The sequence below is a fragment of the Felis catus genome, chromosome E2, assembly GCF_018350175.1.
Source record: "Felis catus isolate Fca126 chromosome E2, F.catus_Fca126_mat1.0, whole genome shotgun sequence".
Lineage (NCBI taxonomy): Eukaryota > Metazoa > Chordata > Mammalia > Carnivora > Felidae > Felis > Felis catus.
The window spans coordinates 3,870,577-3,881,741 of record NC_058382.1 but is presented as its reverse complement, the minus strand read 5'-3'; the positions used below and the strand labels follow the sequence as shown (position 1 = coordinate 3,881,741).

Genomic DNA, 11,165 nt, shown 5'->3' with positions numbered 1-11,165 from the left:
TTCCAGCCCTGAGCCTTGAGTAGAAACCACACTCATCCGATAGCTAACATTTATTGAGCGTTTGCTATGGGCCAGTCGCTTTTAAGGGCTTTGTGCGTATTGCCCACTTAATCCTACAATAATCCTAGGAAGTGAGTATTATCAGTGAGCCCATTTTACAGTCCAGGCAACTGAGACTTGGCAAAGGTCATCTTCCTAGTATCCCAGCGAGGAGGCAGCAGCACTGGGAATCGAACCCAGGCCTTGTGACTGGGAAGCCTTAACCACGGATAGCGCCTTCCACGGATCTAGGAGGTACTGGCCCAGAAGGGAGGGAGAACACACAGTATGAAGCAGATTCTTATTCAGCAGCTGGGCTCAGCCCAACTGTGGGGCTCTTGCAAGGGCCGGTCCAACCCCGGGAATCCCTGCTTCTTCTCGCCACCTCTGGAAAGTCTTCTCACGCTTCAGGGCGTCTATATCCAGTCCTCCAGGACTCAGGGCCGAACGCTACATGGGATGCGACTCCGGCTGCTCCAGTCCAAAAAGACCAGCGTGCCCAGGGAGAGGAGCACCAGGCCGGCTAGCCCCAGGCGGACGAGGTTGCCCTGTGTGTAGTCCAAGGAGCCTGAGCCTGCAGGGCAGCGAGGAAGAGGGGTCTTCAGCTTCCGAACCCAGTTTCGGCCTGCCCTGCCCTCCTGGTCTCTAACCTCCAGGGTGAGACTGCAGACACAATTCCCAGTCTCAAAGTTGAGGTGGGTCAGTGCGAGCAGGGGTCCTGAACCCTTGGGTTTGGGGAGGAGGGGATAGGGCCTGAACCCCCAGGTTGGGGAGCAGGGAGGAGCCAGGGCCCTAGACCCCCAGGTGGGGAGCAGGGAGGGGCTGGAGGCCCAGACTCCCTGGTTGGGAAGCAGGGATGGGCTAGGGGCCTGGACCCTTGGGCTGGAGAGCAGGGAGGAACCCGGGGTCAGGACCCCCAGGATGGGGAGCAGGGAGGAACCAGGGGCCCAACCGTGGGGTCAGATGAGAAGGGGCTGGGGGCGCAGACCCCCAGGTGAGTAGCAGGAGGGGCTGGGGGCCCGGACTCCCAGGATGCAGGGGAGCAGGGAGGGGCTGGGGGGCGGGACCCTTGGGTTGAAGAGCAGGGAGGAGCTGGGAGACCTGACCCCTGGGCTGGGGAGCAGGGAGGGGCTAGGGGCCCAGACCCCCTGGTCGGATGAGAAGGGGCTGAGGACCCGGACCCCCAGGTGGTAGCAGGAGGGGTTGGGGGCCCGAGCCCCTAGGATGGGGAGCAGGGAGGGGCTAGGCGTCCGGACCCCCGGGTTGGGGAGCAGGGAGGAACCTGGGGCCCAGATCCCCAGGTCCGATGAGAAGGGGCTGGGGACCCGGACCCCCAGGATGGGGAGCAGGGAGGGGCTAGGGGCCCGGACCCCCGGGTCCCATGAGAAGGGGCTGGGGGCCCGGACCCCCAGGATGGAAAGCACGGAGGGGCTGCGGGTCCGGGAGCAGGAGCAGGGGCTGGGGCCGCGCGCAGCCCTCACCGTCGGCGCTGATGACCAGCGGCTCGCTGCGCTGCGAAAGCACGTACGGGGAGGATGGCGTGTGGTAGTAGCAGCTGTAGGTGCCGGGCGCGCGGGCGCCGCGCAGCGGGAAGTCGGCCCAGGGCTGCGCCGAGCGGCGGTACTGCACCGGCGCCGCCTCGCCCACGCGGTACAGCGCGAAGCTCATGCCCCCCAGGCGGCCCGCGCAGCGCAGGCTCACGTTGGCCCCGGGCGCCACCACCGGGCCGGGCAGCGCCACCAGCGACGGGCGCGGCAGCTCGTCTGCGAGGGGCACGGACGGGGGCGAGCGCTGGCGCGGCCCTGCGCCCCCCCCCCCCCCCCGCCTTCCCCGGCTTTCGCCCCTCTTCCTCCTCCCCCTCCTCCTGCCGCCTCGGCCTCCCTCCCTCCGGTCCCTCCTGGGCTCCCTCTTCTTCTCCCTGGTCCCTTCCCCCTTCCTCGTTTCCCCCTTCCCTCTCCGCCCTCGGCCTCTTCCTCCCTCCGTCCCTCCCCCTCCCCTCCCCTTCCCCTCCTCATCCACCCTCCCCCCTCCCCTCCCTCAGTCTGTCCGTCCCTCTCAATCTCTGCCTGTGTCTCCCTCAGTTTCTCTGCCTCCTCGTGGATCTCTGTGCCCTTTGCGTCCTTGTCCCTGTGTTCCCCCTGTGTCTTCGTCCCCAAGTATGCCTTTCTGTGTTCTCCGCATCTCCATCTCCCTCGATGTCCCCTTTTCTCTCTCCGCTTGTTGCCTCACCAAAATTCTGTGTTTTTCCCTCCCCCCCTCCTCCCCGTCCCGTGTGTTTTACTGTCCTGAATCTCAGAGGCAGTCTCTCCCCAATACTTTCTCCTTGTGGTTCGGGGTTTCTCCCAAGGTTTCCTAACCTCAGCACTAGTGACATTTTGGATACATCTGGATAATTCTTTGTTTTACGGGAGGAGGGTGCGGGCTGCCCCGTGCTTTGCAGCATCTCTGGTCTCGCTCTACCCACTGGATGACAGTAGCACACCTCTCCCCAGTCACGGCGACCAAAAATGTCTCCGGATATTGCCAAAGATCACCTGGGGGGCACAGTCCTCCCTGTTAAGAATCACCCCTGCTTCTCTGGTTCTCTTTCTCTCCCCATGTAGCTCTTTTCCTCTGTGTCATTGTAGAAGCCTGTCTTTATGTCTCTTTCAGTTCTCTCTCCCTGTATGTCCGTCCCTCCTTTTCCCTCCCTCATCCTGCCCCAATGTCCCTTCTTTTTCCCCACCCCAGGACCTCACCTGTCACAAGCAGTTCCAGCGTATCACTCGGGTGGGACCAGACACCCAGACTCCAGCCTAGCCTCCGGTAGCAGCAGTGGTAACTGCCCCCCTGGGCTGGGGTCACCTCCTCCAGGAAGAACTCTGCCAGCTCCATGGACACGCCCCGGTACAGCACAGGGATGATCCTTCCAGACTTGAAGAGTGCAAACCTCCAGGCAGGTTGAGGTGCCCGGCAACTCAAGGTCACGTTGACCCCAGGGGTTACAATTGCGGCAGGCTGAGCCCCTAGCCACGGCTTGGGGTATGAGGCTGGGGGGACTGAATAAACAGGGCTGCCTGGGTCCCTGGGCTTCCTGAGAGCCCGAGGAGATGGGGTGGGAAGAGAATCACCTGGGGCAATCACTGCTTCTTTCTCATCCTCGGTTTCCTGCTTGTAAAATAGGACGCACTGACTCCAGTCAAGGATTGTCAACACTAGCTACAAGTCAGAGCATCAGGGCAACTCCTAAGCTTTACTCCATGGTTTGTTTGAATGTTTGTTCATTTCCCAGAGAAAGAGACAGAGACAGAATCAGAAACAGGCTCTAGGCTCCAAGCTGTCAGCACAGAGCCTGATGCGGGGCTCGAACTCATGATCTGTGATGAGATCATGACCTGAGCTGAAGTCAGATGCTTCACCGACTGAGCCACCCAGGTGCCCCCAGAGATCCTATTTCTTGCCCTGCACTATGCCAAGCTCTGAGCCAAGGGTTTTTAAAATTTTTTTTTAACGTTTATTTATTTTTGAGGCAGAGAGAGACAGAGCACGAACAGGGGAGGGTCAGAGAGAGAGGGAGACACAGAATCCGAAGCAGGCTCCAGGCTCCGAGCTGTCAGCACAGAGCCCGATGCGGGGCTCGAACCCACGGACCGCGAGATCATGACCTGAGCCGAAGTCGGACACTTAACCGACTGAGCCACCCAGACGCCCCAAGGGTTTTTTAATTAATTTTTAAAATACTCACTCCAGGCTCTGAGCTGTCAGCAGAGAGCCTGATGCAGGGCTTGAACTCATGAACCATGAGATCATGACCTGAGCCAAAGTCAGATGCTTAACTGACTGAGCCACCCAGGCGCCCCTTACTCCATGGTTTTTAAACATAATGTCAAGGGATTGGGTCCCAGAAATCTGCAATTTCAAATTGCTCTTGACTATTTTTAACATAGTCAACATATTTCAATAGTTGCCAGAACTCGCTATCTATTTGGGTAGAAAAAAAAAAAAAAGTTGTATCTGTACCTGAGACCATTCCCCAGAACCAGCTCCAGGTTAATTAAAGACCTGCATTGTTTTATTTTGTTTTGTTTTACTGTTAAAGTATGAGAAGAAAATACAGGAAAATATATTTGTCCTGGGGGCAGAGACAGCTATCTTAAAACATAAAACAAAAAACTCAGGAGAGACAAGGTTAATTAATTTGATGACTTCAAATTTTTAAAGTTGTGTATGAGAATAGAAGAAATAAGCTAGAAGAAGCAGCCCTGACAGAAATGACTTATTCATTAATCACAGACATTAAGAGTATGGAAAGAGGGGGATCTGGGTAGCTCCGTTGACTGAGTGTCTGACTTCAGCTCAGGTCACGATCTTGCAGTTGGTGAGTTCAAGTCCCACATCAAGCTCACTGCTATCAGTGCAGAGCCCGCTTCAGATCCTTTGTGCCTTTCTCTCTGTCCCTCTCCCGCTTGCATTCCCATTCTCTCTCTCTCTCAAAAATAAATAAACATTTTTTGGGGCGCCTGGGTGGCGCAGCCGGTTGAGCGTCCGACTTCAGCCAGGTCACGATCTCGCGGTCTGTGAGTTCGAGCCCCGCGTCGGGCTCTGGGCTGATGGCTCAGAGCCTGGAGCCTGTTTCTGATGCTGTGTCTCCCTCTCTCTCTGCCCCTCCCCCGTTCATGCTCTGTCTCTCTCTGTCCCAAAAATAAATCAATGTTGAAAAAAAAAATAAACATTTTTTAAAAAGGAGTAGAGAAAGAAATCCCAAACCCCAGCCAAGTTGAAAATTGGACAAATTATATGAATAAGGCAGTACACAGAAGAGGAAGTCCAATCGATTAAAACACATGGCGGGGGGAGGGGAAGTTGCTTAATGTTAGTAGTAGTCATTAAAAAAAATTAACAGTTAAGATTTTTTTTTTTTTTTTTTTTTTTTTTTTTTTTTTTTGCGTATCAGCTTGTCAAAAATTTAAACAATGGTTTATATCCTGTTTGGGTGAAGACAGAGTGAAACGAGTAGTTAGGTCCACTTAAGTGCACCTTTTGAGAAGGCAATTTGTCCATTTCTATCAAAATACACAGAGGAAATGACAAACAACCCAATAATTCCTGTTCTGCCCTACACAAATGTAGCTATATGGGCACAAAAAGCTCATACTGGAGCACTCGCTGAATTATTGATTGGGGTAGGGCCGGAGGAGGATACTGTAAATAACCTAAATATACATCAATAGGACCAATAAAATAAATCCTACCATACATCAGCAAATGTTAAACGGTATTTTTTTTAAAAAGCAGAGTTAGTTATAATAATATGGAAACATCTGCAACACAGATTGTAAAGTGAAAAATGTGAGAGGCAGAACATTGTAGGTTATGAAATATCAATTTTGCCTCAGCAAGAAAACAAAGAAGTATATAAATACATACATGTGTCTGAATGCATGGGGATTTTTTTAAAATAAGGATTCAGAGCTTATTTAAGGAAGATGGGGAAGTGAAAGAGGGAGTTTCTAAGTCCTTTGGTAATAATTTTTAAATCATGAATATATGTTAGATTTATCATTAAAAAATAATAATTTAAAATAAATTGATAGCTAAGGTATCAGTTGTCTTCCAGGTGATTCTTGTTTGAAGTTGTCATGTGGTGGGGGAGGTTTCAGAGAAAGAAGAGACCTCACCCATCAGAAAACTTGAAAAGAGGGGTGCCTAGGTGGCTCAGCCATCTGAACATCCAACTTCGGCTCAGGTCATGATCTCACGGTTTGTGGGTTTGAGCCCCGCATTGGGCTTCAAGCTGACAGTGTGGAGCTGCTTGGGATACTCTCTCTCTCTCTCTCTCTCTCTCTCTCTCCCTCCCTCCCTCTCTCTCCCTCTCTCTCCCTCTCCCTCTCTCCCTCTCTCGCTGTGCCCCTCTCCTGACTCGTGCTTTCTCTCTCTCTCAAAATAAATAAGTAAAAAAAGGTAAGAAAGAAAGAGAAAGGAAAAGAAAAGGAATGAAAAAGAAAAGAAAAGACAAAACCTGTAAAGAAACCCAAGGCTATCTCAGGGTGGAGAATCTTACTCTCGTGGATGTAGCGTTCCAAATGGGGCAATACTCGGCATTGCCAGAGATCCTATTTCTTTTCTTTTTTTTTTTTTTTTAAATCTTTACGTATTTTTGAGAGAGAGAGAGAGACACAGTGCGAGCAGGGGAGGAACAGAGAGAGAGGGAGACACAGAATTTGACACAGGCTCCAGGCTCTGAGCTGTCAGCACAGAGCTTGATGCAGGGCTCGAACTCACGAACCGTAAGATCATGACCTGAGCCGAAGTCAGATGCTTCACCGGCTGAGCCACCCAGGCGCCCCCAGAGATCCTATTTCTTGCCCTGCATTATGCCAAGCTCTGAGCCAAGGGTTTTTTTAATTAATTTTTAAAATACTCGCTCCAGGCTCCGAGCTGTCAGCAGAGAGCCTGATGCGGGGCTCGAACTCACGAACCGTGAGATCATGACCTGAGCCGAAGTCAGATGCTTCACCGACTCAGCCACCCAGGGGCCCCTTATTTTATTTTTAAAGTAATCTTTACACCCAACATGGAGCTCGAACTCATGACCCCGACATCAAGAGCCCCGTGCTCTTCCCGCTGAGCCAGACAGGCGACCCGTACACGTGGGTGATTTTATTACATCCACAGGAAAGCCCATTTCACAGAGAAGGAAACAGCAAGCGGTAATTTGTTCAAAGTTGTCAATGAATAATATGGTGAAGCTTACATCTCTTTAGCTGACTCACCTATCCTGGTCACTAAAGGGAGTGAGGTTAGAAGGAAGTTAGGTTAGAAGGTTACCTAAGAGGTAACCTAAGAGGTTAGAAGAAAGGAAGGAGAGGGGAGACAAGATGAAAGAAGGGAAGGGAGGGAGGGAGGAAAATACGGAAATCTGGGGTGAAGCTGGGCACCAAGAGGAAATCTGAGTAGTTGGAAATGGGCTGTCAGCAGCATACAGGTGAACAGAAGGAGGGTATTACTCACCAGTTGGCGTGATGTCTGCATTACACAGAGGCCCTGCGGAAGGTGGAGGGGCTAAGTCTTTTCAAAGCCCTAGGCTGCTGCCATCCTATCTCATTGTGAACCCAGGAACCTAAGTCCCCAGGCCCTCCTTCCTCTGGGAAACAGGATCTTACCTCTCTCGGTAGCCATAACTGTGGACTTCAGTCCTCACCTACTTCAGAAGCCCGAAGTCTGGCCCCAGCCCCCTCTTGCCTCTACACCCAGTGTTCAGGCCCTTGGACTCCCTTCCCCTTTTCCAGGAGACAGTAATCTGAGCCCACAGGGTCTCCTCCCTGGGGGTCAGGAGTCTGGGCCCCCAGCTCCCTTCTCCCCAGAGACCCGAGTGGTCTGGCTTCATCCCCTCCCACATCAGAATCCAGGATTCTACACTTGCTATCCCCAGGAGTTCAGGTACCCTAGCATCCTCCTGCCTCCACACCCAGCGAATCCTGTCCCCACTCCCTCCTCTTCCCTTCCAGGAACAGGAATTCAGGGTCCATGTGTCCTCCTGCTTTAGGACCCAAGGATCTGGCCCCCCTGCCCTGTCCCCTTATTCTGGCCTAGAATTCGGGACCCTCAGCTAGTGCTGCCTGACTATCCTGTACCTGCCCTCAGGGAGACTCAGTAGCCCTCTTCCTTGCCCCACACCTGCTCCACACAGCCTATCTCCCTGCACCCCAGCCAGCCTGGGACCCAGGGAGAAGGGGGGAGCAGCTCACAGAGGGCCAGCAGCAGCAGGATCAGCACCAGGATCATGGTGGGCAGATCTCGGCTGGAGCAGAAGTAGGAGCCAGGGCACAGCCGTGCCCTCTAACGTCTCAGGAAATGCAATATCAGAAAGTCAGAGCTCTGTTTAAGGAAGAGAGGAGGGAAGTGGGGGCCTCTGGGTGACAGAGTCACAGCCCCATGGTGCTGTGGAAAAAGCTGGGAGAATGGGCAGTTCACTAATTAAAAAAAAAAAAAAAAAAAAGACAACTAGCACTTATTATGTGCCAGACCCTGTGCTGCACTATTCTGGGGGCACAGAGAGGAGTCAGACCCTATTACTGCCCTAGAGCAGCTCCCAGGCTGATGTAAAGAGAGAGGCCGACCGTGTGAGTTGAAAGAAAGAAAGAAAGAAAGAAAGAAAGAAAGAAAGAAAGAAAGAAAGACAGACAGACAGAAAGAAAGAAAGAAAGAAAGAAAGAAAAGAAAGAAAGAAAGAAAGAAAGAAAGAAAAAGGAAGGGAAAGGAAAGGAAAGGAAAGGAAAGGAAAGGAAAGGAAAGGAAAGGAAAGGAAAGAAAAAAGAAAAAGGTGAGCGACTATGGAGGACACATATGGCGCTAAGAGAATCCACAGAAGGCCCTTAACCCTTCTGGGATGAGAGTTAAAGCTTCCAGGACGAACTGATGTTGAGCCGCGACCTCAAATGATAGTTCAGTCATTTGTCCTCTCCCAGCTTCCGCTTCTCCATCTATAAAATGGGCTTTCCTGAGCAAACTCTAAACTGAAGACTATTGCATTCTGCCTTAGATGGGTCGCAGCTGGAGGACTGGGAGTACAGCTCCGGAGTGACTCCTAGGCGAAAGAGACAGGTTTGCACTTAGATCTGCAGCGCCGCCTCCTTTCTTGCCACCGCTTCGGACAGTGGTTCTGCGGCAGTGCGCACGCGCGGGCTCAGACTGCGGAGACGCGCGCGGGGACCACAAGTTCGGGAGTACTCCGCGTCCTCGCCGCGGCCCAGGACAGCTGCTCTTTGCCAATGCGCACGCGCAGACTCAGCGAAGCCTCCGGCGCAGGGACCACAACTCCCAGAGTGCTCCGCGCTCTTGCCGCCGCCGCCTACGCGACCAAGATGGCCGGGAGTAAGTGCTGGCGCCGCAGGCGCGCGGGGCCGGGTGGTTCCGGGAGCCCCGAGCAGTGTCGGGGGTAGAGCAGGGCCGAGTCCCGGTAGAGGCGGAGGGGTCGGGGTTAGCGGGGGACGCGGAGATCACGAGAGGGCTCTTTCAGGGTGGGGGTGGCGCGAGATGGTTAGAGGTCATCAGGGGCATCCCCTGCAGGGGTGACCCTCCTCGCCCCCGCTCCAGGACTCACCGCCTTCCTCAAGGATGTCTGGGCCAAGGAGCCGGTGCTGGTCGCGTCCTTCACCATCGCGGGCCTCGGTGCGTGAGCGTGCATCGCCCCCACCTGGCGTCCCAGCTTTACCCCCATTCCCCGCCCTCGCCAAAGGTCCCGTCGCTCCCCACCTGCGTCCATCCTGGAGCTCCGAGGCCCCGTCGCCGCCCTCAACGTTCTGTTGCTCCGCTCGTGTGTCAGCGCCCCCACGCCGACCCCTTGCCTACCCCCCTCGCCAATATTATGACTCCTTCCCACCCGTACACACCTACCCAAGAGGTCCGTGATCCCTCTAACGGACTGGTTCTCAGCCCTGGGTGTCCATTAAAAGCACCGGAGCGGTAAAAATGTCCGAATCCTATCCACTTTCCACACTCGCTATCAACCAGATTCAGTGTGGAGTTGAGTGGGGTGGAGGTGGAGCAGGGGAATCTGTATCCTTTGCAAATCCTCAGTGCTGCCTTGATTGATAACCTCTGTTCTAGAACAAGGCTACTCATACTTCAGCGTGCACTGGGGGTCACTCGCAGGCTGTCATTGCATAGGTCTGGGATGCAGCGTTTATATCAGGGTCCCAGGCCTTGTCAGCACGGCTTATCTGTGGGCCACACACTGGGCAAGGTTCTAGAGCCCCTGTCCCATACGGCCGCCACCGGCCACACTAGCCACTGAGCACCTGAGAAGAAGCACTTTTACGCTCGTGGAAAGTACACACCAGATTGCAAGGAACAGGACGAGTATATAAAATATCTCAAGCTTTTTGCATGTTGACTATATGCTGAGTTGTTTGGGATGTACCAGGTTAAAAATTTTTTTAATTCATTTGCATCCTTTATTTTTAATGTGAGTGTTAGAAGGTGGGAAATTAAAGATGTGGCCCTTACATTTGTTTTGGACAGTGCTGGCCTAGAGCATTGTTTTATACTCCCTCTGGGACTCCTGGCTCCCACCCTAGGTGAACTGTAATTTCTCAGAGACTAATCCTTTCTCAATGACAACCCCCCTTTCCCTGATTTTGTTACAGTTCATGATTTCTTTGGAACATTCCCAAAATGCTCCCCTCCTCTACCACCCCTGCTGCTTCATGACCACCTCTATGGTCCTGCACTCATTCGGTGACCACCCCTATTTCTTCCCTCCACCCCCTCTCCTGATGATAAATGGGGATCCCAGAGTGCCAAGGGGCCTCCTGGAGGGGCCAGGACCTCCCTGCTCCCCTCCTCCCATGCATTTGACTCCTACTTTGCCAAGATTCAGCTTCTGCCCCTGACCACCCCCAACCCCCCGCCCCAGAGCCACTGTCCCCTGGGCCTCACTCCTGTCTCTCCACAGCTGTAATTCTGCCCACCATCAGCCCCTTCACCAAATATGCCACCATGATCAACCAGGCCACGCCCTACAACTATCCAGGTGAGCTGGAAGGAGGGCTGCCCAGAAGGGGTGGGGGTGGGGGTAGACTTCCCTGTGCTGGGGGAGGAGTAAGTATGGGTGGGTCTTTCCTCGGCAGGGACAGATTCTGCAGTGCAGGCTGGACTTTGTTTTTTTTCTTTTGAGATCCAAACCACGTGCCATAAAACTTACTTCCTGTCTGTGTTTACACTTCTGAGTTTCTGTCATTGCAGATTTGTATTCCTCTCTGGGTTTCCTTCTCTCTTGCTTTCTGGATTTTTGTCATTCTGGGTCTCTGCCCTCTCTGCTCTCCCATCCCTCTGTGTCTCTATACGCCTGCTTCTCTGTGTCCCCTCTCTCCCCTGCGGTCCCGTTTCCCTCTCTGGGTATAAACTGCCAGTCTAGCCTTTCTCTGTGGGCCTCCCGAGATCTGCTGGTCTCAGTGGGCCACCTTCCTGCCCCACAGTGCCCCTCCGAGATGATGGGAACATGCCTGACGTGCCCAGCCACCCCCAGGACCCTGAGGGTCCAAGCTTGGAGTGGCTGAAGAAACTGTGAGCACCTCCGGTGACATGGAGGAGGCCCCCTCCCCTGTGGCCAATAAAATGTGAAAAGCGACCCCAGAATCTGAGCT

At 53.6% G+C, this 11,165-nt stretch overlaps 2 protein-coding genes and 1 long non-coding RNA gene across 7 annotated transcripts; 2 read left to right on the top strand and 1 right to left on the bottom strand.

Moving 5' to 3' along the window:
• Positions 1-35: 35 nt before the first annotated feature.
• Positions 36-8,173, bottom strand: OSCAR (osteoclast associated Ig-like receptor). Of its 4 annotated transcripts, none has more exons than XM_023245731.2 (5): positions 7,767-8,173; positions 7,030-7,062; positions 2,778-3,186; positions 1,521-1,802; positions 36-613 (listed from the first exon to the last, which is right to left on the bottom strand). In XM_023245731.2, the coding sequence occupies exons 2-5, from the start codon at positions 7,048-7,050 to the stop codon at positions 477-479; spliced, it is 849 nt and encodes a 282-aa protein (XP_023101499.2). In that variant the 5' UTR covers positions 7,051-7,062; positions 7,767-8,173; the 3' UTR covers positions 36-476. The 4 variants fall into 4 exon arrangements, with proteins under 4 accessions (XP_023101499.2, XP_023101502.2, XP_023101500.2 ...); XM_023245734.2 differs by having other exon boundaries at positions 2,778-3,077; positions 7,767-8,166; XM_023245732.2 differs by having other exon boundaries at positions 7,653-7,790.
• On the top strand, positions 597-3,014 carry LOC123382225. The gene is made up of 2 exons (XR_006590270.1): positions 597-734; positions 2,770-3,014. It is a non-coding gene; the product is annotated as an uncharacterized LOC123382225 (long non-coding RNA).
• Positions 8,174-8,774: 601 nt separating the features above from the next.
• Positions 8,775-11,149, top strand: NDUFA3 (NADH:ubiquinone oxidoreductase subunit A3). 2 transcript variants are annotated; one of them, XM_003997445.3, is made up of 4 exons: positions 8,775-8,892; positions 9,115-9,189; positions 10,475-10,552; positions 10,998-11,149. In XM_003997445.3, the coding sequence occupies exons 1-4, from the start codon at positions 8,790-8,792 to the stop codon at positions 11,087-11,089; spliced, it is 348 nt and encodes a 115-aa protein (XP_003997494.2). In that variant the 5' UTR covers positions 8,775-8,789; the 3' UTR covers positions 11,090-11,149. The 2 variants fall into 2 exon arrangements, with proteins under 2 accessions (XP_003997494.2, XP_011287915.1); XM_011289613.2 differs by having other exon boundaries at positions 9,088-9,189.
• The last annotated feature ends 16 nt before the right edge of the window (positions 11,150-11,165 follow it).